The sequence below is a fragment of the Stenella coeruleoalba genome (assembly GCF_951394435.1).
Source record: "Stenella coeruleoalba genome assembly, chromosome: 19".
Lineage (NCBI taxonomy): Eukaryota > Metazoa > Chordata > Mammalia > Artiodactyla > Delphinidae > Stenella > Stenella coeruleoalba.
This window is the reverse complement of record NC_137165.1, coordinates 33675471-33700480: the sequence shown is the minus strand read 5'-3', so window position 1 is coordinate 33700480 and position 25010 is coordinate 33675471. Positions and strand designations below refer to the sequence as shown.

General features: G+C 39.2%; 1 protein-coding gene across 14 annotated transcripts in view; it reads left to right on the top strand.

Annotated features, from left to right (window-relative positions):
• The window catches only part of BCAS3 (BCAS3 microtubule associated cell migration factor), a 574874-nt gene that overhangs the window by 83118 nt on the left and 466746 nt on the right, over positions 1–25010 (top strand). For 11 of the 14 annotated variants that reach the window (XM_079905183.1, XM_079905184.1, XM_079905176.1 and 8 more), the window contains exon 7: positions 4363–4435. In XM_079905183.1, coding sequence (XP_079761309.1) covers positions 4363–4435 — 73 coding nt within the window. The other 3 variants (XM_079905188.1, XM_079905181.1, XM_079905180.1) reach the window with 3 other exon arrangements.

Below are 25010 nucleotides of genomic sequence, written 5' to 3'. Positions count from 1 at the left end.
GCGGAGCACAGGCTCCGGACGCACAGGCTCAGCGGCCATGGCCCACAGGCCCAGCCGCTCCGCGGCATGTGGGATCTTCCTGGACCGGGGCACGAACCCATGTCCCCTGCATTGACAGGCGGACTCTCAACCACTGTGCCACCAGGGAAGCCCTAAGAGCATTTTATAGATACCAGAATTGAGCAGAAAGTACAGAGTTGCTGTATATCTCCTGACCCCTCACATCTCACAACTTCCCCCACTATTCATACCCTGCACCACAGAGGTACCCACACTGACATCATTATCACCCAAAGTCCATAATTCTCATTAGGGTTCCCTATTGGTGTTGTACATTCAGTAGGTTTTGACAAATGCATAAGGACATGTATCCACCATTGTAGTGTCTGAACAGAATAGTTTTCCTGCCCTAAGCATCCTCTGTGCTTTACTTACTCATGCCTCCCTCCTTCTTAACCCCTGAAGACCACTCATCTTTTTTTTTTTTTTTTTTTTGGCAGTACGCGGGCCTCTCACTGTTGTGGCCTCTTCCGTTGCGGAGCACAGGCTCCGGACGTGCAGGCTTAGCGGCCATGGCTGAGCTGGCCATGGCCAGCCGCTCTGCGGCATGTGGGATCTTCCCGGACTGGGGCATGAACCCGTGTCCCCTGCATCGGCAGGCGGACTCTCAACCACTGCGCCACCAGGGAAGCCCACCACTCATCTTTTTACTGTCTCAGTATTTTTACTGTCTCAGTAACTGTCTTTTGCCTTTTCCAGAGCCATTCAGTATGTATTTAAGTTTCCGCCGTGTTTTTTCATGGCTTGATAGCTCATTTCATTTTAATCCTGAGTCATATTCCGTTGTCTGGTGGTACCACAGTTTATTTATCCACTCATCTACTGAAGGGCATCTTGATTGCTTCCAAGTTTTGGCAACTGGGAACAAAGCTGATATAAATGTCCATGTGCAGGTTTTTGTATAAACAGTTTTCAACTCCTTTGGGTAAATACCAAGGAGCATGATTGCTGGATCTTGTAGTAAGAGCATGTTTAGTTTAGTAAGAAACTGCCACACTGTCTTACGATGTGGCTGTACCGTTTTGCATTCCCTCTAGCGATGATTGAGAGTTCTTGTTGGTCTGCATCCTTGTCAGCATCCGGTGTTGTCATTGTTTTACATTTTGGCTGGTCTAGTATGTGTGGAGTGGTATCTTATTGTTGTTTTGATTTGAATTTCCCTGATGACCTGTGATGTGGAGCATCTTTTCATATGCTTATTGGCCATCTGTATATTTACTTTGGTTAAGTGTCTGTTCAGATCTTTTTCTCAGTTTTAAATTGGGCTGTTCGTATTCTTACTGTTTAGTTTTAAAAGTATTTTGTTATATTTGGGATAACACTCCTTTATCAGATGTGTCTTTTGCAAGTATTTCTCCAAGTCTGTGGCTTTTCGTCTCACTCTTGACATATGTACCTTTTTAAAGAGCATAAACTAAATTACATAATATTAAAAGAAAATATTTATCCTCTTTATTCTACCTTCCATTTAAAAATAACCTGCCTTCTGAGATATTACATATTTACCAGAAAGTTGCAAAAATACTACAGACAGGTCTTGTGCACCCTCTGCCCAGCTGGTTACATCTTATATACAATATAAAAACCAGGAAACTGACATTGGTGGGATGTGTGCACATAGTTCCATGTCATTTTATCACATGTGTACATTCATGTAACCACTACCATAATCAAGATACAGATCTATTTCATCACTACAGTAATCTCCCTGACACCATCTCCGTCCACCATCCCTAACTTTTGGGAATTTATCAGTCTGTTTTCCATCTCTGTACTAATTTTGTCATTTCAAGAGTATTACATAAGTGGATTTACACAGTATTGCTTTTTCACTTAGTACAAGTTTGTTGAGGTGTATCCAAGTTGTTTAGTGTATCAATAGTTAGTCCCTTCTTACTACTGATTAATATTTCATGGTGTGGAGGTAAAATTCATCTGCTGAAGGACATCAGGGATGATTTCACTTATTTTGCTGTTTAAAATAAATCTACTGTGAAATTTGTGTACAAGTTTGTGTGGGTGTAGTTTTTATTTTTCTGGGATAAATGCCCAGTAGTATGATTGCTGGGATATATGGTAAGTGTATGTTTAGGTTTTTTGTTTCTGCTCTTTTAAAGAAACTGCCACACTCTTTTCTAAAGGGGCTGTACTATTTTATATTTCCACCAGGAATGTGTGAAAGATCTAAGTTCTCTGCACTTTTTGTCAGCATTTGCTTTTTACATTTCCCTGGTAGCTACTGTTGTTGAAAATCTTTTCATTTGCATATCTGCTTTCCATATCTTATTTTCAGTGAAATATCTCATGTCTTTTGCCCATTTAAAGTTGGATTTTTGTTTTTTAGTTTTGAGTATGTTGAGATTATTTCATATATTCTAGATGGGTCCTTTGTTAAATATGTGTTTTACAAGTATTTTTTCCAATGTGTAGCTTGTTTTTAATTTTAATTATAGCCAACTTATTGCTTTTTTCGGTCTCATGGATCATATTTTCTGTGTCATGTCTGAGACCTCTTCACCAAGCCCTAGGTCCTACGATTTTCTTTTGTTTTCTTCTAAAAGTTATATAGTCTTACATTTTAATCTCTGATCCATGTTGAGTTAATTTTAGGTAAGGTGTTTTATTTCCAGTTTTATTCTTTTCCTATGGGTATGCAGCTGCCTCAGGACCATTTGTTGAAATGGTTAAACGGTCTTATTCCACTTAATTGCCTTTACACGTCTTTCAAAAATCAGTTGACCATATTTGTTTGGGTCTGTTTCTGGATTGTCTTCAGTTCCATTAATCTGTGCATCTTCTGTCAACTTTATATATCCGTTTACTTAAATTGTCTTTCATTTCCTGCATCAGCATTTTGTAGTTTTCAGTCTCTAAGTCCTGAATATATATTTTAGATTTATACCTGAGTATTTAATGTTCTTTTGAGAAGTTATTAACAGTATTGTATTTTTAATCTGGAATTCTGTGTGCTTGTTGCTAGTATATAGAAATACGGTTGATATTTTGTATGTTGATCTTGACTCAGGTGACCTTGCTGAGCTAACTCACTAGCTGTAGAAGTTTTTGCTGTTGTTGATTCCTTGGGATTTTCAATGTATCAATTATGTTATCTGAAAATAGGGAGTTTTATTTCTTCCTTTCTTATCTGTATGACTTTTTCCCCCTTTCTCTTCTGCTTCGTTGCCTTGTCTAGAACTTCCAGTACTATACTGAATAGTACTGGTGAGAGTGGAGTCCTTGCCTCGTTCTTGCAAAATTCTTGTTTGTCCTTGTTTGTTCTGTGAAAAATTTTGAAACATTTCATGGATTCTTTCCTCCTCTGTTTTTCTCTTTTCTCTCTTTTTGGAATTCCTACCTACGTACTGGAACTTTGAGGCTGTCCTTTAACATTTCTCTTGTGTATGTGTTTGTGTGTGTGTATAAATTAATGCTGTTTTTCTTTTTTTTTTTTTCCGGTGTTTTTGCTGTGTTCTGTAGGAAACTTTCTCTGATGCTTGTGTTGAGTTTTTAAATAATATCTACCTTGTTTTTAACTTCCCAGAGCTCTTTTATTTTCTAAGCGTCAGTTTTTCATTGCATTCTTATATTGCTTCATGCCTGAAATATCTTCTCATATTTTTAAAATTATTAATGATAGTTTCAAAATTTTTGATACTTTCTTCCTGTACAGAGTTAACCACTTTTCCAGGTGCTTGTACCTGTTTGTAAGCAGCAAACTAAAAAGCTGATTGCAAGCAATGTGTATGTGTTTGCCAACCTCTAACTTTATTGAGGGTGCTTTGGTGTGCTGTTTCTTGGAGCTCTCTGGTTGACAATGTCTTTCAGTCTTTCTTCACAGACTGACTGATTTAATTTTTTTTCTAATACATTGTATTCATTTTACTAGTCTTTTCTCAGGATTTTGCATTGTTGTGTATTGAGAATGGCCTGAAATTTTGAAGTTTTTAAAGTTTCTGTTGTGACCTTCCTTTATTTAGTTTTGAAATCAAGGTTATACAACTCTTAGGTAATTAGTTGGTGGAATTGGGGGTGGTTTTCTGATTTCATGGTGAATGTGTATAAGGTTGACGTTGCTAATTTTAAAAAAAGGTTTTTAAATGTTGGTTCAATTTTGAAAATAGTTATAAGTTTATTTATAGCTCTTCTAGTTTTTGTTCAGTCAACTGTATAAATATATCAATTTAAATGAATGTTTTGCTATCTCTTTAGCTGTAAATGTTTTGAGAGAATGAAAATAATGGGAAATATACAAGAATACTTCTCAAAGTTTTATTTTACATTTTATTTCATGTTCCTCATCAGGTGCTCAAAAGTGTGACAACTTTGCTGAAAAAAGGCCCCTCCTTGGTGTTTGTAAGAGCACTGGATCTTCTGGGTAAGGAATTAAAAAAAATTTCTTTGAACCACTATTAAAATTTTGTATTATTTCAGAGGGGGAACTTTGATGTCTTCAAATCTTTGTTTACCATAAGAGTATGCTCTTACAAGACAGATGGGAAAGGAAATAAAAACATATTTAGGGTTTTTGTCACTCAGTCCTTGGGATTTTTCTGCTCACTGTTTTCTCAAATGTAGGGTGATAGCAAAACATGAAAGCAAGCCAGCAGTACCTCAGACTTCAGTCTTGAAATAAAAGATTAGCATCGTTAAGAAAAATGTGTTTCAGTTTATGTGTTTATTTACTATTTATAGTGGCCTTCTACCGTGGATTAGAACTTACTATTAGGTCGCCATCGTCGTCATCATCAGTCATCATCACCACCACCACCACTACCACCACCACCATTAACATTTACTGTTGTTGTAGCTAGCATGTGCCTGACACTGTTCTAAAGGCATTCCGTGAATTTTCTCTTTCATTTCTTTCAGCAATACTGTGAAATAGATACTGTTCTTAGTCCCATTTTGCAGTTTAGAAACACTCAGGCGCTGAATTCACACAGTGGAGCTGTGGATTCAAACCCAAGCAAGCATTCTCTTAATTCCATGCTGGTTACATTTGTGACCATGAGAGGACTATGGACAAAGATGATTAATGGTTATTACTCAGGAAGTCAGATTTTCCCCTACTTTCTCTATATGATAAATGAGAATATGTGCTTCTTAATGGCTTGTGGTGATTTAGTTATCAGGTTTGTCGTGACCTTTTCACTATGTAATTCCAATTCAGCCGCTGGTAAAATTTCAATGGCCTATACAAACCATGTAATTGAAAGTTACTGGGTAGGCAGTCCAGGGCTAGTGAAGTGTTTCTGTGATATGTCATTAATGACCTAGGTTCTTTCCATTTCTAGTTTTGACATCTTTTAGGATCTGACCCCTTCCCCTAATGATCTCAAGAAGGCTAGTGTCTTTTCAGTTAGTGCCTCTCCTCCACTTGAACTCCTAGCTACAAGATAAGCAGGGATATGATTATGGTTTTGTTAGTAAGGTAGAGGATCAAAATGAATATTAGGCTTGGCAACCAGTAGTCCCTGCCTTGTACTTTCAGCTGATAGTGTACACTCTAGGTCATGGATGCAGTGCAGAAGGGAAGAATGTGCTAGTGGTGTTACATGATTAGGTCTTGGAATCTTAATCGTTGCTTTCTGGGGAAATGGTTGGGCTACATACATGCATTACAAGGCAGTTTTCTTCCGGTGTAAATTTTTGGGTTGAAGTGGGCAAAAATTTACTTTGTGCTCATCACTCTGCCAGGTATGGGATGAGGATACAAAGCATGAAAACCGAATTCCTTGTCCCAAAGACTTAAGGATGTTGCTGAAAACAAAAACATAGCACACAGAAAATGATTGTGATATAATGATGTGTAATAGGAATTCAAAGAAGGTAGAGATCAGTGTGCATGGATTAATGGGAGATGGCCTCATTAGGAAGGCACAGCTTATGCTGGATCTAAAGGAATAAGAAAGTTTGGCAGTACATGAAGACGACTAAGGACTTCCAAAGTACGTTATAAAGCTATAAAAGGGGAACAGACACTGGTATAAATATACTTAGGAAAGATGGAGGTTTGTGACTTAGAATGAAGTCCGTCTGCAAAACAGGTAATAACAACCATTTCAGTGCTCTAGAACTCAACCAAAGGCTTCCAACAATGTGGAAAGTGTTTATGTTTGAGAAACCGGTAAATATTAAGCCATAACAGTGGCAATCTGTCACATTCATGCCCGGAAGCTGCTCCCATCACACTCCACCCTTTTCCCTTCCAACTTGCTTGATTTTCCAGGGTGTGCAATGTCATGATGATGCCCAGCAGCATTGTCCCTGGAAGTTATGGTCTTGGGGTCATGAGATTTGTGCAGGCCCATGGCTCTTTTAGCCTAAAGTCATGGTTAGCTGAGGCTTCATGTAGGGGCAGAGGAGCCATGAAAGCATCCAGGGAAAGCTAAAATCTGGAAGACTTGAAAATGTCTGCCTGTTGAACGTGTTCCTCTACCCACACATAGATCCTTTTGGAAAGGATGACAACCTTTATTGACTTAGGGTATTTGAGCAAATTCCCTGTCGAATCTTTGGCTAAATCACTAAGCTACTTAGACACAGGGGCAACCCCCAGGCAAGCAGGCTTTAAAATGAAAACAAGAATTAAAGAAAAGTAAAACTCAACAGAGGCATTAGTAACTGCACATTGTGGAGGAAGAGAGATTTCCAGAATTCTTATACTATTTTATATAACATGTCTAGTTTTCAACATAAAATTATGATACATACCAAGAAATAGGAAAGTGTGATATATTGAGAAAAGTAGGCAATAGAAAGTGTTCCTGATTGTTTCCAATGTTAAAATTTGTAGACAGGGCCTTTAAAGCCATTATTCTACATATGTTCTAAGAACTAAATGAACCGTTTCTGGAATGATAGGAATGTATGATAACAGTGACTGAACAAATAGAGAATCTCAATAAGAAATTAGAAATTATAGAAAAACCAAATGGAAATTCTGGAGTTGAAGAGAAGAAAGGTGAAATAAACTCTCCGGAAGAACGCAACACCATATTCAAGTCAGCACAAGTATCAGGGAACTGGTGTGTTGACAAGTGAGCTGAAAGGGAAAGGGAACCAAGCAGAAGAGGGGAAACACCTGTGGTGAAAGAAAACCTTGTTGATTTCACTCTTCCTGGTGTTTAGGTCCCTGTAATTCAGGCGCACCCAGTCCTGTTGAAGCCCCACAAAAAGATGTGTTTACGGAAGGTGCTCAGCTACCTACTGAGTTTGCTTTGCAGGTTTTGAAAGATTTTCCATTCCTTAGCAACCCTGCTTAACTGTATGATTAAGGAGATTGTTTTTATTTTTACAGGATTCATTTATTGAGGTATCACTTTATCAAAAAATAAGACACGAAAGGAAGGGTTGTATATAGTAGGTGATGAGATGATTTATTGAGGGATGACCATGATGTTATGCAGGTTATATTAGTCAGGGTTCTCCGGAGAATCAGAACTAGTGGGATGTGGGATGTTTGTGTGTGGGGAGGGAGGGAGTGGGGGATTGATTTTAAGAAATTGTCTCACATGATTGTGAGGGCTGCAGATCCAAAATCTGGAGACTGAGGGAAGAGTTACAATTTCAATCCAAAGACAGAATTCCCTCTTCCTCCAAGGAAGTCAGTGTTTTAAAATTTTATTAGAACTTTGAACTGATTGGATGAGTCCCACTCACATTATGAAGCATAATCTGCTTTACTCAAACTGCTGATTGAAATGTTAGTCTTATATAAAAAATACCTTCAGAGAAACATCTAGAATAATATTTGACCAAATCTGGTTATTGTGACTTAGCCAAGTTGACACATTAATGACCACAGGGGCGATGAATATAGTTCTGATTAAAATAGCATTTGCGGAACTTCCCTGGTGGCGCAGTGGTTAAGAATCCGCCTGCCAATGCAGGGGACACGGGTTTGAGCCCTGGTCTGGGAAGATTCCCACATGCCGTGGAGCAGCAAGGCCCCTGTGCCGAAACTACTGAACCTGCACTCTAGAGCCTGCGAGCCACAACTGCTGAGCCCGCGTGCCTAGAGCCCGTGCTCCACAACAAGAGAAGCCACCGCAATGAGAAGCCTGCACACCACAACGAAGAGTAGCCCCTGCTCACCACAACTAGAGAAAGCCCATGGGCAGCAATGAAGACCCAATGCAGCACCCCCCCCCCCAAAAAAAAATAGCATTTGCTGGGCTTCCCTGGTGGCGTAGTGGTTGGGAATCTGCCTGCCAAGGCAGGGGACACGGGTTTGAGCCCTGGTCTGGGAAGATGCCACATGCCGTGGAGCAACTAAGCCCGTGCACCACAACTGCTGAGCCTGTGCTCTAGAGCCCACGAGCCACAACTTCTGGGCCCATGTGCCACAACTACTGAAGCCCATGCACTGCAATGAAGAGTGGCCCCAGCTCTCTGCAACTAAAGAAAGCCCGTGAACAGCAACGAAGACCCAACACAGCCAAAAATAAATTTATTAAAAAAAATAGCATTTACCTATTTCAAAAAAGTCTATTGTAGGCACTCATTTCCCCTGTCCCATTTCTGCTCATTAATTTATTTCTAGTAGGAGAATCATTCTGGAAAGAGACTGCTATATGTCTGTATCATTTGCTGGGTTGTTTTAAGAATGGTTATTGGGCTTCCCTGGTGGCTCAGTGGTTGAGAATCTGCCTGCTAATGCAGGGGACACGGGTTCGAGCCCTGGTCTGGGAGGATCCCACATGCCGCGGAGCAACTAGGCCCGTGAGCCACAACTACTGAGCCTGCGTGTCTGGAGCCTGTGCTACACAACGAGAGGCCGCGATAGTAAGAGGCCCGCGCACCGTGATGAAGAGTGGCCCCCACTTGCCACAACTAGAGAATGCCCTCGCACAGAAACGAAGACCCAACACAGCAAAAATAAATACATTAATTAATAAACTCCTACCAGCATCTTAAAAAAAAAAAGTCTTATAAAAAAAAAGAATGGTTATTGATAAATAAATGCAAAGATATTTTCTTTTTGTTGTTTTTGTTTGTTTGCTTTTTTCTTTTGGCTGCGTTGGGTCTTTGTTGCTGCATGGGCTTTCTCTAGTTGTGGTGAGCAGGGGCTACTCTTCGTTGTGGTGTGCAGACTTCTCATTGCAGTGGCCTCTCTTGTTGTGGAACACAGGCTCTAGGAGCGCAAGCTTCAGTAGTTGCGGCACGTGGGCCCCATGGTGTGTGGGCTTGAGTAGTTGTGGCTCCACGGCTCTGGGTCACGTGGACTTCAGTTGTGGTGTGCAGGCTCAGTAGTTGTGGCTCATGGGCTCTAGAGCGCAGGCTCAGTAGTTGTGGCACACGGCTTGGTTGCTTTGCAGCATGTGGGATCTTCCTGGGTTCGAACCTGTGTCCCCTGCATTGGCAGGCTAATTCTTAACCACTGTGCCACCAGGGAAGTCCTCCTTGGTTTTAAGCACAGTGCCTTCTAACTAGCAGGCTCTCAAAAATATTTATTTTTTGCTAAATGAATTTTAGTAAGCTTGCTTAGTAACACTTTTTTATGGTTGAGAAAATGTCTTAATCTGAGGAACCACATCTCCTGAACCTGGGTGTTGATGTCTTCTTCAGAGCCTGTGGTGAACAAAATTTTAGGACCCCCTTCACCCTTTGGAGACGTACAAGACATGTCTGTTGCTGTTCATTTCCGTGGCAAATGCTTTATTGAGCACAAGGTGCTTTGGACACTGTCAGTTGCTTATATTCACAATTAATGCCACTTAGTTCTTCTTAGGAAAGTTCAGTAAAATTTCCTTTTGATGTATAAATTTTCATATTTATATTAAATTTATAATAACTTTTCAAAGAAAGGGGGGAATTACTATGGAAATAATCGCAGTCCTTCCTCATTTTTTATCCTTTAGGTATACACACATTACACTTAGCCCACAATTTTTAATACTGGCTGTTACTGCATTCATGACAGTCATTAAAATGCCATTTTTTTGTTTTTAAATTTTTTTTTTCATTTTTTTCATTTTTTTTTATATTCTAGTGTTGTTGTCTTTTTTTGTGTGTATGTGTCTATGTAGAGAGAAAGAGAGAGGGAGAGGGAGAAGGGGAGAGAGAGAGACAGATACACTGTTTCATAATCATTCCAGATAAGCCATTTAAGTGCTTGGTGGGACATAATGTTTATTGTGCTACTGATCCAGGGATTAAGTCAGTGCCTTGTGTAATAATTTGAGGGAGGGAGGAGAAGTATGGACAGTATACTAAGGAATATACACTTTCTTAGGAAATGAAAGCTCATTGTGTATTACATGCTAAACTGTTCCAGTAATGCAGTTTTTTGTGGTTAGGATTTTGTTGGGTATTATGAATAATTGCAAAAGAGTAACGTTATTCAACAGCTGACTACAGACCTTGAAGAATGTTTAATCCAATATAATATCATCACGTTATTGGAGTGAAGATGTGATCTTTACATAGAGAGAATCATAGAATGCTGGTAGTGGAAAGAACCTTGAAACCACGTAAGATATGTGCTACAGATAAAGGAAGTCTTATCCAGAGACTCACATCATATATCACATCATATATACAGGGATGTAATATACAACACAGAATAAAGTCCAAATTTTATAATAACTTTGTATGGTGTATAATCTATAAAAGTATTGAACCACTGTGTTGTACACCTGAAACGAATATTGAAAGTCAACTATGCTTCAATTAAAAGAGTGAGAGGGACTTCCCTGGTGGTCCAGTGGCTAAGACTCCCAATGCAGGGGGCCCAGGTTCAATTCCTGGTCAGGGAACTAGATCCCACATGCCGCAACTAAGAGTTTGCCTGCCTCAACTAAAGATTCTGCACATTGCAACAGAAAAGATCCTGCATGCTGCAACGAAGATCCCACACATGGCAACGAAGATCCCACACATGGCAACGAAGATCCCACATGTGGCAACGAAGATCCCGCGTGCCACAACTACGACCTGACGCAGCCAAATAAATAAATAAATATTAAAATAAAATAAAATGAAAGTGTGAGAAAATTTCTTTATTTCAATTTGATAGGAATCCCTTATCTCTTATTAAATAAGCGCTCTATGGCCATATTTCCAAGATTGAATTTTAATAATCAGAGAGATTAAGATTTTGGCAACCAAAGACATCTTAAATTTACCTTGAAAAAAGCTAATTAATTTTAATAGGTGCATAGGAATGAAGACTTAATTTCAAAATTAAGGACTGTTCATTAAATATGATACAGTTAGTTCACAGTATTAATAGTTTTGCAGTTTGTTACCAATTGCTAAAAAAGGTCATTTTGGATTGACAGAATTCTGTGGGAGTGGTTTTTATTTATTTATTTATATATTTAATTTTCTTGAAGTATAGTTGATGTACAGTGTTGTGCCATTCTCTGCTGTACAGCACAGTGACTCAGTTATACACATAGAGACATTCCTAGGGCTGGTGTTTGGTAGACACTGATCTAAAGCAGCAGTTATTTAGGTGGAGGTTAAGCACAGTTTCACTGTCCTGAAGTGTTGCTGAAGAGAGTTTATTTCAACTTGTGTCTAAAATAAATAAGGGTTATGTTAAATAGAACTAGAAGGGAGGTTGCTTGGGATACTAAGTATCTGACATTTCTTCTTGTAATGAAACGTCACAGAGCCGTTACATACGATGCCCTTGTTTTAACTGATTTTCATCCTGTTGTGTTGTGAGGTCTGATGGAATCACAGTTTGGGCTGGCATTACTTGTGCAGATACAAAAAAGAGGTTTATGCCATTCTTCCAGTCTTTGGTGCTCTAACACATGAGCTTTTTGAGTAATTCCTTGGCCTTCCTTCAAGTACCCAGTCTTTCGCTTGTTCATCTCACTGGTCTTTTACATTTCTGTGGGTGTTCTGCGTTTTCTTCTAGCTCTCTGCATGGCCTTGTGACTCTCTTTACTGCTTTCAAAGACTGGGCTTTTACATCTTTGATATACCATTTATGCTGAAAGCTGCCACCCTGGCACAGAGGTTTTTAATGAGATGGGTCAGGATAGTGGGGTATCCAATATCATGGATTGTTCATAGACCTCTTGACTTTAGTGTTGTCTTAGAACCACCAGAGCCCTCAGAGCATGATAGAGCACACCCTGTTTATCTGATTATGGATGTAATAAAACCTTAAGGAAATAAGATGACATTACTGTAACAGGTAAAAGTTGTTTTTTTATGTATTTATTTAAAAATATAGTATCTAAACTATGGACACCAGTTAGTGGTTGTTGTAAGATTGTTTTTATAGACATTGTTGTATATTTCCTTGTGAGCCTGAAATTGGTACAAATTTCAAATGGCCCACCAAAATGGTTATATGTAGGTGACTAAACCAAAGGAATCCTGCTTTAATTTTTTGAAGAACTTTTTTTTTTCTTGCTATTACGTGATATTTGTATTCCTGAAAACCTGTCCTGTTAGGGTCCTAGCTAGAAACAGAAGATATACTCAAATTGGGTAATTTGAGGAGAGTTTAAATAAAGTGAATAGGAGCTGAGACCCTTTACCATTTCTAAGCAAGGGGTGAGAGCCATTAGCAGAACCTCCAATGAGAGCCCTTTCAAGATGTTTACCTGACAGGAGCTGTGGCCTCTGGTGGAGAGATTCGGTCCATCTGCAATAACCTGACAGCGGAGCACAGGGTGTCCCCGCCTTACTGTCATTTCTCCAGATGACTCTCTCAGGCTGAGCCCAGCCAGAAGCTGGAGGTTCTGAAAGTTCAGGGAGCCCATGGATGCAATCCGTTTGATATGTGCCAGTCTCCCAAGGCAGGGAGCTGGGTCCCTTGAAAGCAGAGTATTTACAGGGGCAGCATGCTTATTATATTCTGCAAAATTGCACCCTAAAACTGAGATTATGGGGACAACAGATATGGAGAAAGTTTATACAATGGTGTAATCAGAGCAGTAGTCCTGATTAAAATTTAAAAAGGAATGTTAATATTAATTTAAAAATTACTAGTAAATATGGAATTTTACCTTAAAAAGAAGGCCAAGGAGCCTTGATGGAATGGGGGTATAAGAAGGGGTTGAGACTGTTAAGTTAGAGCGGTAAGAACAAAATGGACGAAGACCAGGTGGAAATAAGCTATAACATTTCTTGTTGCCTAAGCACATGGTCAAACTGAGCCATGACAAACCTGGTCCCTTCTGGTTTTCTGTATTCAACTGAGCTAGTGAACTCTGTGTTCAAAATATACTTTGTATGTTGTATTGTAACACGAACGACTAAGTGCTGTCAATTTTATTAATATCACTTCCTTTATTAATACTACTGATGTCACTCCTCATTCAGAATCATAAATTTTAGCAGACTCTGATGTGTTTGTATACACTTTTAACAGATTTACGAGGTGTAATTGATATGCAATAAACTATATATTCTTTTTTAAAAAATAAATTTATTTATTTTTGGCTGCATTGGGTCTTCATTGCTGTGTGCAGGCTTTCTTTAGTTGCGGCGAGCAGGGACTACGCTTTGTTGCTGTGCGTGGGCTTCTCATTGCGGTGGCTTCTCTCACTGCGGAGCACAGGCTCTAGGCATGCAGACTTCAGTAGTTGTGGCCCGCAGGCTCTAGAGCGCAGGTTCAGTAGTTGTGGCCCATGGGCTTAGTTGCTCTGCAGCATGTGGGATCTTCCCAGACCAGGGCTCGAACCTGTGTCACCTGCATTGGCAGGTGGATTCTTAACCACTGCGCCACCAGGGAAGCCCCTAAAAGTGTACAGTTTTATATGTTTGGCATATGTATACACCTATGAAGCCATTGCCACAAACAAGATAATGAATATAACTATCACCCCCAAAGATTCCTCATGTCTCCTTATAATTTTTCCCTCCCAACTCCTTTTTTTCAAATAACTACTGATCTGGTTTCGGTCACTGTAGATTAATTTGCATTTTCCGGAGTTTTATGTAAGTGGAATCATATAGTATGTACTTTTTTTGGTCTGGCTTCTCTTACGAAGCATATTTATTTTGAGATTCATTCATGTTGTTGCATTTATCATTAGCTCATTCACCTTTATTGCTGAGTAGTATCGTACTATATGAGTGTACCATAATTTGGTTATCTGTTCACCTGTTGATGGGTATTTTGGTTGTTTCTAGGTTTTGGCTTTTACAGGTAATGCTGCTTTGAACCTAATGTTCAAGTCTTTGTATAGACATATGCTTTCTTTTCTCTTGGTCAAATATATACAAGTAGAATGACTGAATCACATGTTAGATGTATGTTTTTCAAAGTGGTTGTCCCATTTTACATTCCTACCATCAATATAGGAGGTTTCTAATTCCTCTACTTCCTCACCAGCCCTTGACTTTATCAGCCTTTAAAATTTTAACCATTCTAATAAATATGTAATGGATTCTCATTATGGTTTCTATTTGTATGTCCCCCATTTTTTGTTATTCTCAACCCTCAATTCAGTTAACTCTTCTTTCATGAGAAATAGGTTATTGTCCTAAGCCAGTATGATTTCTAGTGGCTTGGCATACATCATTAGATGCATGAACCATATTATCTCTTCCTTTGTATACCTAGTGAGAAGGATGTAGTAGCACCTAATGACTGTAGTCTGTTGTTTATGGTTACTACTTCCATGTGTTTTGGAGCATTCTTTTTTATTTTATTTATTTATTTTTGGCCGTACCATGCTGCGCAGCATTCAGGATCCTAGTTCCCCGACCTGGGATGGAACCCATGCCCCCTGCAGTGGAAGCGTGGAGTCTTAACCACTGGACTGCCCGGGAAGTCCCTTTTGGAGAATTCTTGATTTTAGTTTTTATTTTGTCCCAATCAGTTTTTCTCTGCTGCAACTTAAAAAAATTTTTTTGGCTGCATTGGGTCTTTGTTGCTTCATGCGGGCTTTCTCTGGTTGCGGCGAGCAGGGGCTACTCTTCATTGCAGTGCATGGGCTTCTCATTGCTGTGGCTTCTCTTGTTGTGGAGCATGGGCTCTAGGTGTGTGGGCTTCAGTAGTTGTGGAACATGGGCTCAGTAGTTGCGGCTCGCGGGCTCTAGAGCACAGCCTCAGTAGTAGTGGAGCATGGGCTTACTTGCTCCGTGGCATGTGGGATCTTCCCGGACCGGGTCTTGAACCCATGTCCCTTGCATAGGCAGGCGGATTCTTAACCACTGTGCCACCAGGGAAGCCTTCTGCTACAACTTTTAATGTGTGTTTTGAGAGCAAGAGCTTTATGAGTCCCCAAAAGGTTGAAAAATTGGTGAAGAGATGGTGCAGGTACAAGGGAAGCAAAGGAAAAAAGCTTTAATAATTAAGCAAAAGACGGTCTTATAAAGAGGATTGAAAATGGACATAGAATTTAAAAAGTATATTTTCTTTAGAATTAGCTCACTCTACTGAACTGGTTGTATGTTCTAGAAAATTGCATTGTGTTGTGAGAAGGAGTCATGTTTTTTGAGAAACTTAAAAATAAATGTATATAATACATTAAATGGAGAATGAAACCAATGGTGGATTAACATTATCAAACTATGAGGCAGCTGCCAGTCTTCCACCTTGGACATTTTTTCAAAGATCCTTCTTCTTCTTCTTCTTCTGTTTTTTTTTTTCTTTTGTTTGTGGACAAGGTGCTCCATTTATTTTTGCATATACAGATTTTGTGTACGAAGCCACAAAGCATTTTTTTTAACATCTTTATTGGAGTATAATTGCTTTGCAATGGTGTGTTAGTTTCTGTTGTAAACAAAGTAAATCAGCCAAACGTATACATATATCCCCATATCCCCTCCCTCTTGTGTCTCCCTCCCTCCCATCCTCCCTATCCCAGCCCTCTAGGTGGCCGCAAAGCACGGAGCTCATCTCTCTGTGCTATGCAGCTGCATCCCACTAGCTATCTGTTTTACTTTTGGTAGTGTATATATGTCCATGCTACTCTCTCACTTTGTCCCAGCTTACCCTTCTGTATCCCCATGTCCTCAAGTCCATTCTCTACGTCTGTGTCTTTATTCCTGTCCTGCCCCTAGGTTCATCAGAACCTTTTTTTTTTTTTTTAGATTCCATATATATGTGTTAGCATACGGTATTTGTTTTTCTCTTTCTGACTTACTACGCTCTGTAAGACATGACAAACTCTAGGTCCATCCACCTCATTACAAATAACTCAGTTTCATTTCTTTTTATGGCTGAGTAATATTCCATTGTATATATGTGCCACATCTTCTTTATCTATTCATCCGATGATGGACACTTAGGCTGTTTCCATCTCTGGGCTACTGTAAATAGAGCTGCAATGAACATTTTGGTACATGAATCTTTTTGAATTATGGTTTTCTCAGGGTATATGCCCAGTAGTGGGATTGCTGGGTCATATGGTAGTTCTATTTTTAGTTTTTTAAGGAACCTCCATACTGTTCTCCATAGTGGCTGTACCAATTTACATTCCCACGAACAGTGCAAGAGGGTACCCTTTTCTCCACACTCTCTCCAGCATTTATTGTTTGTGGATTTTTTGATGATGGCCATTCTGACCGGTGGGAGGTGATACCTCATTGTAGTTTTGATCTGCATTTCTCTAATGATTAGTGATGTTGAGCATCTTTTCATGTGTTTGTTGGCAATCTGTCTATCTTCTTTGGAGAAATGTCTATTTAGGTCTTCTGCCTATTTTTGGATTGGGTTGTTTGGTTGTTTTTTTTTTTTACATCTTTATTGGAGTATAATTGCTTTACAATGGTGTGTTAGTTTCTGCTTTATAACAAAGTGAATCAGTTATACATATACATATGTTCCCATATCTCTTCCCTCTTGCTTCTGGGTTGTTTGTTTTTTTGATATTGAGCTGCATGAGCTACTTTAAATTTTGGAGATTAATCCTTTGTCAGTTGCTTTGTTGGCAAATATTTTCTCCCATTCTGAGGGTTGTCTCTTCATCTTGTTTGTGGTTTCCTTTGCTGTGCAAAAGCTTCTAGGTTTCATTAGGTCCCATTTGTTTATTTTTGTTTTTAATTCCATTTCTCTAGGAGGTGGGTCAAAAAGGATCTTGATGTGATTTATGTCATAGGGTGTTTTGCCTATGTTTCCCTTTAAGAATTTTATAGTGTCTGGCGTTACATTTAGGTCTTTAATCCATTTTGAGTTTATTTTTGTGTATGGTGTTAGGGAGTGTTCTAATTTCATTCTTTTACATGTAGCTGTCCAGTTTTCCCAGCACCACTTATTTAAGAGGCTGTCTTTTCTCCATTGTATATTCTTGCCTCCTTTAAAAGATCCTTCTTTTATGGCTAGATCAGATTGTCTGTTAAAAACTTTATAGAGTTATAGTGTCAAGGAAAAGATACTTCCTGTCAAACATGTCAGATTCTGATATTGAATATCCATCTGAACGTAGATCACCTGAAAGTAGATTCGCCTTTCAAGAAAAGATCTTCTCAGTATGGAGAACAGTATGGAGGTTCGTTAAATAACTAAAAATAGAACTACAGTACGACCCAGCAATCCCACTACTGGGCATATATGCTGAGAAAGCCATAATTCAAAAAGGGTCATGTACCAGAATGTTCATTGCAGCACTATTTACAATAGCCAGGACATGGAAGCAACCTAAGTGCCCATTGACAGATGAATGGATAAAGAAGATGTGGCACATATATACAATGGAATATTACTCAGCCATAAAAATAAATGAAATTGAGTGATTTGTTGTGAGGTGGATGGACCTAGAGTCTGTCATACAGAGTGAAGTTAGTCAGAAAGAGAAAAACAAATACCGTATGCTAACACATATATATGGAATCCAAAAAAAAAGGTTCTGATGAACCTAGGGGCAGGACAGGAATAAAGACACAGATGTAATGAGTGGACTTGAGGACACGGGGAGGGGGAAGGGTAAGCTGGGACGAAGTGAGAGAGTAGCATGGACATATGTACACTACCAAATATAAAATAGATAGCTAGTGGGAAGCAGCTGCATTGCACAGGGAGGTCAGCTTGGTGCTTTGTGACCACCTAGAGGAGTGGGATAGGGAGGGTGGGAGGGAGACGCAAGAGGGAGGGGATATGGAGATATATGTACACGTATAGCTGATTCACTTCGTTATACCGCAGAAACTAACACACCATTGTAAAGCAGTTATACTCCAATAAAGATGTTAAAAAATAAAGAAAGAAAGAAAGAAAGAAAAAACCCTCTGGCACCCTTCTTTATCAACAGCCACTTATGATAAAGTCTTTCTACTTTGACTAGTGTGATAAACTTTCATTATTTTTTAATTAAAATATAAATTTTAATTAAATATAGATTTGAAAATCTATATTTTCAAATTAGTGTTTCTCATGTAAACACACTTTCATATTCAATTAATATATTTTTCTCTCTCTATAAAGATACGGTTTGAGATAGAACTCATTCCAGTTTTTCCCATTAAAAGTAATGGAAATGATTTTACACTTAATGCCTTTTCATTTAGTGGCAGAGCTTTCAGGAACAAATTAAAGTCACTAAGTGAGGCTTGCATATTTGGGTTATAGTTTTCTATTTTGTGGGGCTTGGGGGGAATATTTTCATTAAGATGAAATTCTGGTTTTTCTTCTGGTAGTTTTGTGTGAATGTTGCTGTTACTTTTTTTTTCCTTCATGATATATTCAGTATGACTTTTCTGGGTCAGTATTAATAATCATTTTTATAGAGGTTAAGGGTTGTGGTTGGAGGGATTTGGGTCTTTACCTGGTTTCCTAGTGGGAGTGCGTCTTTTTCTGTAGGTATAGGGAAGTACAGGGTTTCTTTAATAAGTGGCACCTTGGTGCAATGGCTTCAGTCCTTCCTGTGGTTTTCTTGTAATACCCTTACTTTCAGCTCATTTCTTCTATTTTTCCTTCACTGCTAAGTTCCCACAGATACATCCCATGTCTGATGTGATTCCTCTCAGATGCTTTCCCTCTGACAAGCATCTCTGGTCCTGCACACACCCTCATCCTCCTACTTTTGATTCATTAGTAGCCAAGGCTTTGAGCCAACTGATCTTAGACCTGTTTGTAGCATTTCCCTACTCAGGGTGAGACCCACTTGCTTCTGGGAGTAAATCTTAGGTGATTTTATCTATGCCCCACCACTAATAGGACTATTGCATTCTCTCCTTGTTTTCCAAGTAATCTCCGCTTTGCTGCCAGCCAGCAGAGAAGGCTTTGCCAGTTTTGAATCATGATCCCTGCGGCCCCCGTGGCGCCCCCGCCCCGCCCCGTAAATGTTATTTGAAGTTCTTGGCTTTTCTCTCTCATCCCTCTCATAGTTATGATGTAGTGTGATTTCATTTGCTTTTCTTGTCGATAGGTGGTGTTTTTCAAAGGCATTTGGAGATTCAGAGTTAGGTGGCCTTATATACATGCACAAACACATTTGTAAAGATATTTGAGTTGCATTGTTCTTATCTGCACCTTGCTTGTTTTTACCTCTTACTAATATATTATGGCATATTTTAATTTAATGGTGAATACTGGTGCTACCTTATTATGTATACTATCCCATTTAATACATATTCCATTAATATACATATTTTAAAATATTAGTTATAAATGGAAAGAACTTAAAGCTTAAAATAGGCCATCATGTGCTGCCACCATATCTAAGAATTTCTTGTTCAGCTTTTTAAGATTTTGTGTCAGAGAATGCTGGTAAGCAAAGAAGAAAAAAACGCTTGTGAAAGGTTTGTTTCCTATACTGTCTGATTCAAAACTTGTTGAGAACAGAAGTTAGCCACAGATTTTATTAAAACGGGACCATCTCTCCCGCCATTTAACTACTGCATGTGTTTCCTGTGGCCACGTTGCAAAGAGGTGTGTTTTCCAAGAGGTACATCTAATTCTTGTTGTATGGTTTTACCTGATTTTAATAGAGGTTCTTAGGGAATGAATCCACATCAATTTTTGAACCTTTATTCAGAAAGTAAGTATTGAAATCCCATCATTACAATGACCTGGGAGGATGATGATGTCTCTTTTCTTGGGATGTGTTCTATGTGTTATCACTTTTCCTTAGGATCTGTACACCTAAGTTATTAGCTGGCTAGAAATTCTCTTCATGTACTGTTTAAGCAGATTTGGCTATTAAACACTTGAAACATGGTTGGTGCCAATGGAATGCTGATACTGTGGATATATTAAGTTAAATATATTAAAATTAATATATTTTAACGTGGCTACTAACGTGGCTACTAGAAAATTAAAAATTACACGTGTAGCTCATTTTGTCTTTCTTTTGGACTATGTTGCTCTCACCTTGCTTTTGGCTAGGGGTATACATTTGGACTCTTTCTGATTACCTCTTTGTGGAAAACTATCATGATTTGTTATTACATGTACAGATCTATAGATTCATCAATCCTTTGCTATTAGCCAGGAAATTTTACAGGAATTCCTAAAAATCTAACAAAGCAAAGATTGCCAGAGAATAGTAGTCTGTAATGTATAGTTGAAGAAGGAGGCCTTTATTAAAAAGAAATTTTGACATTATGATATTCTGGATGATGGTGGGCCTTCAGTGGCAGCTTTTGTTGTGTTAATCTAAAAGAAACTCTACCTATAGTGATATTTACATTTAATGGATCTGGTTTTCATTTTGGGTTCTCTCATTTCCTTTCTGAATGCATTTAGCCTAAGGTAGGTACTCTGTAGTGTTCATTGACACTCCTGAATCCATGGATAGAAGTATAGAACCCTGGAAAGAACAGAGATTTGGGGGTCACACAGACCTAGATATGAATTACTAGAGTGAAATTATTCAACAATTCTCAGGCTCAGTTTCCTTATTTGTAATGTGGTGCTCATACACAGCTTCGTGCTAGGTCCTTGTGGGGATTGAATATGACAGTATTTTCAGATATTTAGTACAATGTCAAGCCCATATTAGGTGCACCTCATATTATTTGGTCAGAAAGATACGAAGGGTATCCAGGGAACACTCTTTACTAGGAATTTCTTTTCGTGTACATATATATGAAGAACTATATATATATAATATATATTTATCTGTAAATGTATAGGTAAATTGAAGTGTTGCCTGTATGACTCTTGGAAGAGTGTGGCTATGCCCAGTTTATCCAGTATCCACGCTACAGGTTTGTCTGACTTCATGCCCTAGCCTAGTGCTGTATTTATATTGTCTCTGATGAACTGGAGCCCTTTACTTTCATTGGAAAATGGTAATTTGTTTATATTCCCCAAGAAAGCCCATGTTATATTTATTTATATCTTTATTGAGGTATAATTGAAACATGACAAATGGCACATATTTCAAGTGTACAGTATGATAAATTTTGACGTATGTGCACACCCATGAGACCATCGTTCCAGTCAAGATAATGAGCATGTCCACCACGCACAATAGTTTTCTCATGCCCCTTTATAATGCACCCCTGCTGCCCCTCCCAGTGCTCCATAAAAGCACATTTCTACGTAATAAGTCTCTCTCAGTATCACTGAGATCTTTTTTGAGGGGAGATACTTTGCTGTCATGTAGTTTAATATGACTTTATATTATATAGCTAAAAACAAAAGGTGGGGGCTTCCCTGGTGGCGCAGTGGTTAAGAATCTGCCTGCCAATTCAGGTGACACAGGTTCGAGCCCTGGTCTGGGAAGATCCCACGTGCCACGGAGCACCTAAGCCCGTGTGCCACAACTACTGAGCCTACGCTCTATAGAGTCTGTGAGCCACAGCTACTGAAGCCCGCCCACCTAGAGCCTGTGCTCCGCAATAAGAGAAGCCAGTGCAATGAGAAGCCTGCGCACTGCAACGAAGAGTATTCCCCACTTGCTCCAAGTACAGAAAGCCTGCGCACAGCAACAAAGACCCAACACAGCCAGTAAATAAATAAGTAAATAAATAAATTTAAAAAACAGAAACAAAAGGTGGCAGTCTTTAATTCAAAGTTGTTTTTTCTTCTGCTCTGTATCTTAAACTAAAGGCCCTTTAAAAGAAACATTTTCCCTCTAGAACCAGTTCAGAAAACAGCTAAAGGGGTTGCAGTTTTCTGTGTAATCATTTCAAAACAACAATTTTTTTCAGCCACCAAAAGGATGCAGTCTTGACATATAAATAGAAAACAGATTGAGTTTTTGGCTGATACTGCTAAACTGGTTTAAATGTTGGTTCAGTCAACTTCAGGCTTAGATTACAAGATTTGCAAATTAAAGAAAACCAAAAGGGCAAGAACATCTGTATAGATTCTGACTTTGTGGAATTCCGTACAGGCATGCTTATTCTACTGCTGGTGCAACAGGGCATGTACACAGTGAATAAGCCTTAAGAAGAGATCACTGTTATGTTCTTCCTATCCCAAAGACAAAATTGATGATGAAAATTAGGGAATTCATTATGAAGAACCACGTCAGTTTCCAAATCATGTATTATTCCACAATTTTTTGGGGGAAATATTTTCATGATGTAGCTGTAGGGTATTTAGCCAGAATAAAAATCTTGCTAAATCTCACTAGTTGTGTTACTTGATGATTTTCTTGAATCTAAAGTATTGGGAGGGCTTCCCTGGTGGTGCAGTGGTTGAGAGTCCGCCTGCAGGGGTCGTGGATTCGTGCCCCAGTCAGGGAAGGTCCCACATGTCGCGGAGCGGCTGGGCCCGTGAGCCATGGCCGCTGGGCCTGCGTGTCCGGAGCCTGTGCTCCACAACAGGAGAGGCTGCAGCAGTGAGAGGCCTGCATAGCAGAAAAAAAAAAAAGTATTGGGAATTGAGAAAGGTAATTTGCTTTAACTAAGACTTAAGTATGTTATAGTCAAAGAGTATGTTAATTAATTGATAGGAAATTAATTACTATACACCTCTGTGAGAAGTAAGGAATCCTCGTTTGCTACTGGGTAAATCATACCTGTGTGTATGATTTTAAAATGTTTGCTATAGGTTACCTATGCTACTATCTCAAAAAATGCTTTATTTTAATGTTTTTCTTCCTTTTGTTGTAAGAAAGAATTTTATATTCTTTCAAGAAATGTTTATAGCTACCAGTATTATTTATGGGTACCTGCTATATTTCAGCTGCTCTCATAGTATGTGGGAATTCAGTAGTAATCCAAGGCAGTGGCTTTTAGCTGAGAGGGAGATGAGAGAGGTGGTTTTGACCCCCAGGAGACATTTGGCAGTGCCTGGCGACATTTTTGGATGTCACATCTGGGGACTGGGAGGTGCTAGTGTTGTAGCAGAGTCAAAGATGATGCTAAACGTCCTATAATGTGCAGATCAGCTCCTGACAACAAAGAATTTTCCAGCCTAAAATGCCCATAGGGCCAAGGTTGAGACACTCGGATCTAAGGAGACAAAGAATCTATGCATTGATTGAGCTGACTTTCTAGCAGGGAGAGAGAAACAAATAAGTAAAATATATAGTATGTTAACAAGTGATGTGTAAAAAATACTAGGGAAGGTGGTTAGAGAATGTTGGACAAGGCAATGCTATGTGGTGTTGGTGGACATTTGGATAATTGGCTGTTTTGGACTATAGTGAACAGTGCTGATATGAACATTTGTATACATGGGAGTACATTTTTTGGTGTGCATTTCTGTTTGGTATATGTACCTAGTAGTGGAATTGCAAGGCCATAAGTTATGCTTTGCTTGATATTACCAAGCAGTTTTCTAAAGTGGTTCTACCAGTTGCCTTCCTACCGGCAGTTCATAAGGCTTCCAGTTGCAGTACTTTGTGTGAAAGTTTGGCATTGATAGTCTTCATTTTAGCCATTCTGGTGAACATGCATTGGTATCTCATGTGGTTTTTGTTTTCATTTTACTGACAGCTAATGAATTTAAATACTTTTATATATATTTTAATCTATTTCAACATCCTCTGAAGTGCATGACCAAGTCTTAAGCCCATTTTTCTTTTGTTTTATTTATTTATTTATTTATTTTTGCGGTACGTGGGCCTCTCACTGTTGTGGCCTCTCCCGTTGCGGAGCACAGGCTCCGGACGCGCAGGCTCAGCGGCCATGGCTCACGGGCCCAGCCGCTCCATGGCATGTGAGATCTTCCTGGACCAGAGCGCGGACCCATGTCCCCTGCACTGGCAGGTGGACTCTCAACCACTGTGCCACCAGGGAAGCGCTTTCTTTTGTTTTAAATGTCCTTTTCTTATTCATTTGTTGGAGTAGTTTTAATATGAGCCCCCTATCAATGCTTTTATGATTAGTGCTTGGTTTTTTTTAATATTTATTTATTTATTTTTACTTATGGCTGTGTTGGGTCTCCATTGCTGCATGCGGGCTTTCTCTAGTTGCGGCGAGCGGGGGTTACTCTTCGTTGTGATGCACGGGCTTCTCATTGTGATGTCTTCTCTTGTTGCAGAGCACGGGCTCTAGGTGCATGGGCTTCAGTAGTTGTGGCACGTGGGCTCAGTAGTTGTGGCACACGGGCTCTAGAGCACAGACTCAGTAGTTGTGGTGCTCAGGCTTCGTTGAAGATCCCATGGCATGTGGGATCTTCCCGGACCAGGGATCGTACTCGTGTCCCTTGCATTGGCAGGCAGATTCTTAACCACTGTACCACCAGGGAAGTCCCTGATTAGTGCTTTTTATATCCTGTTTACCTCAAGGTCATGAAGCTGACTCCAAAATGTATATGGTTATCAATACAGAGGCCCAAGAATAGCCAAGACAGTTTTGAAGAACAAAGTTGGTAGGGTTATACTACTTGATATTTATAAAGCAATAGTCAAAGTTGCATTGGCATAAGGAGAGACCATTAGATTAGTGGAATACGTAGGGCGTCCAGAAACAGATTCACATATTTTTATGATAAAAATGGCACTGCAGTACAAAGGCAATTCATGTATGGTTCTGGGTCATTTGGGTATTCATATGGAAAATGAAGAAACTTGTTTCCTGTTGCATATCATGCAAAAATCAACTTAAGATGTAGACCTAAAGGTGAGAGAAAAAACAAAATATTTTGAAGATGAAGAAAATATCTCATGGCTTAAAAAAATTTTATTTAT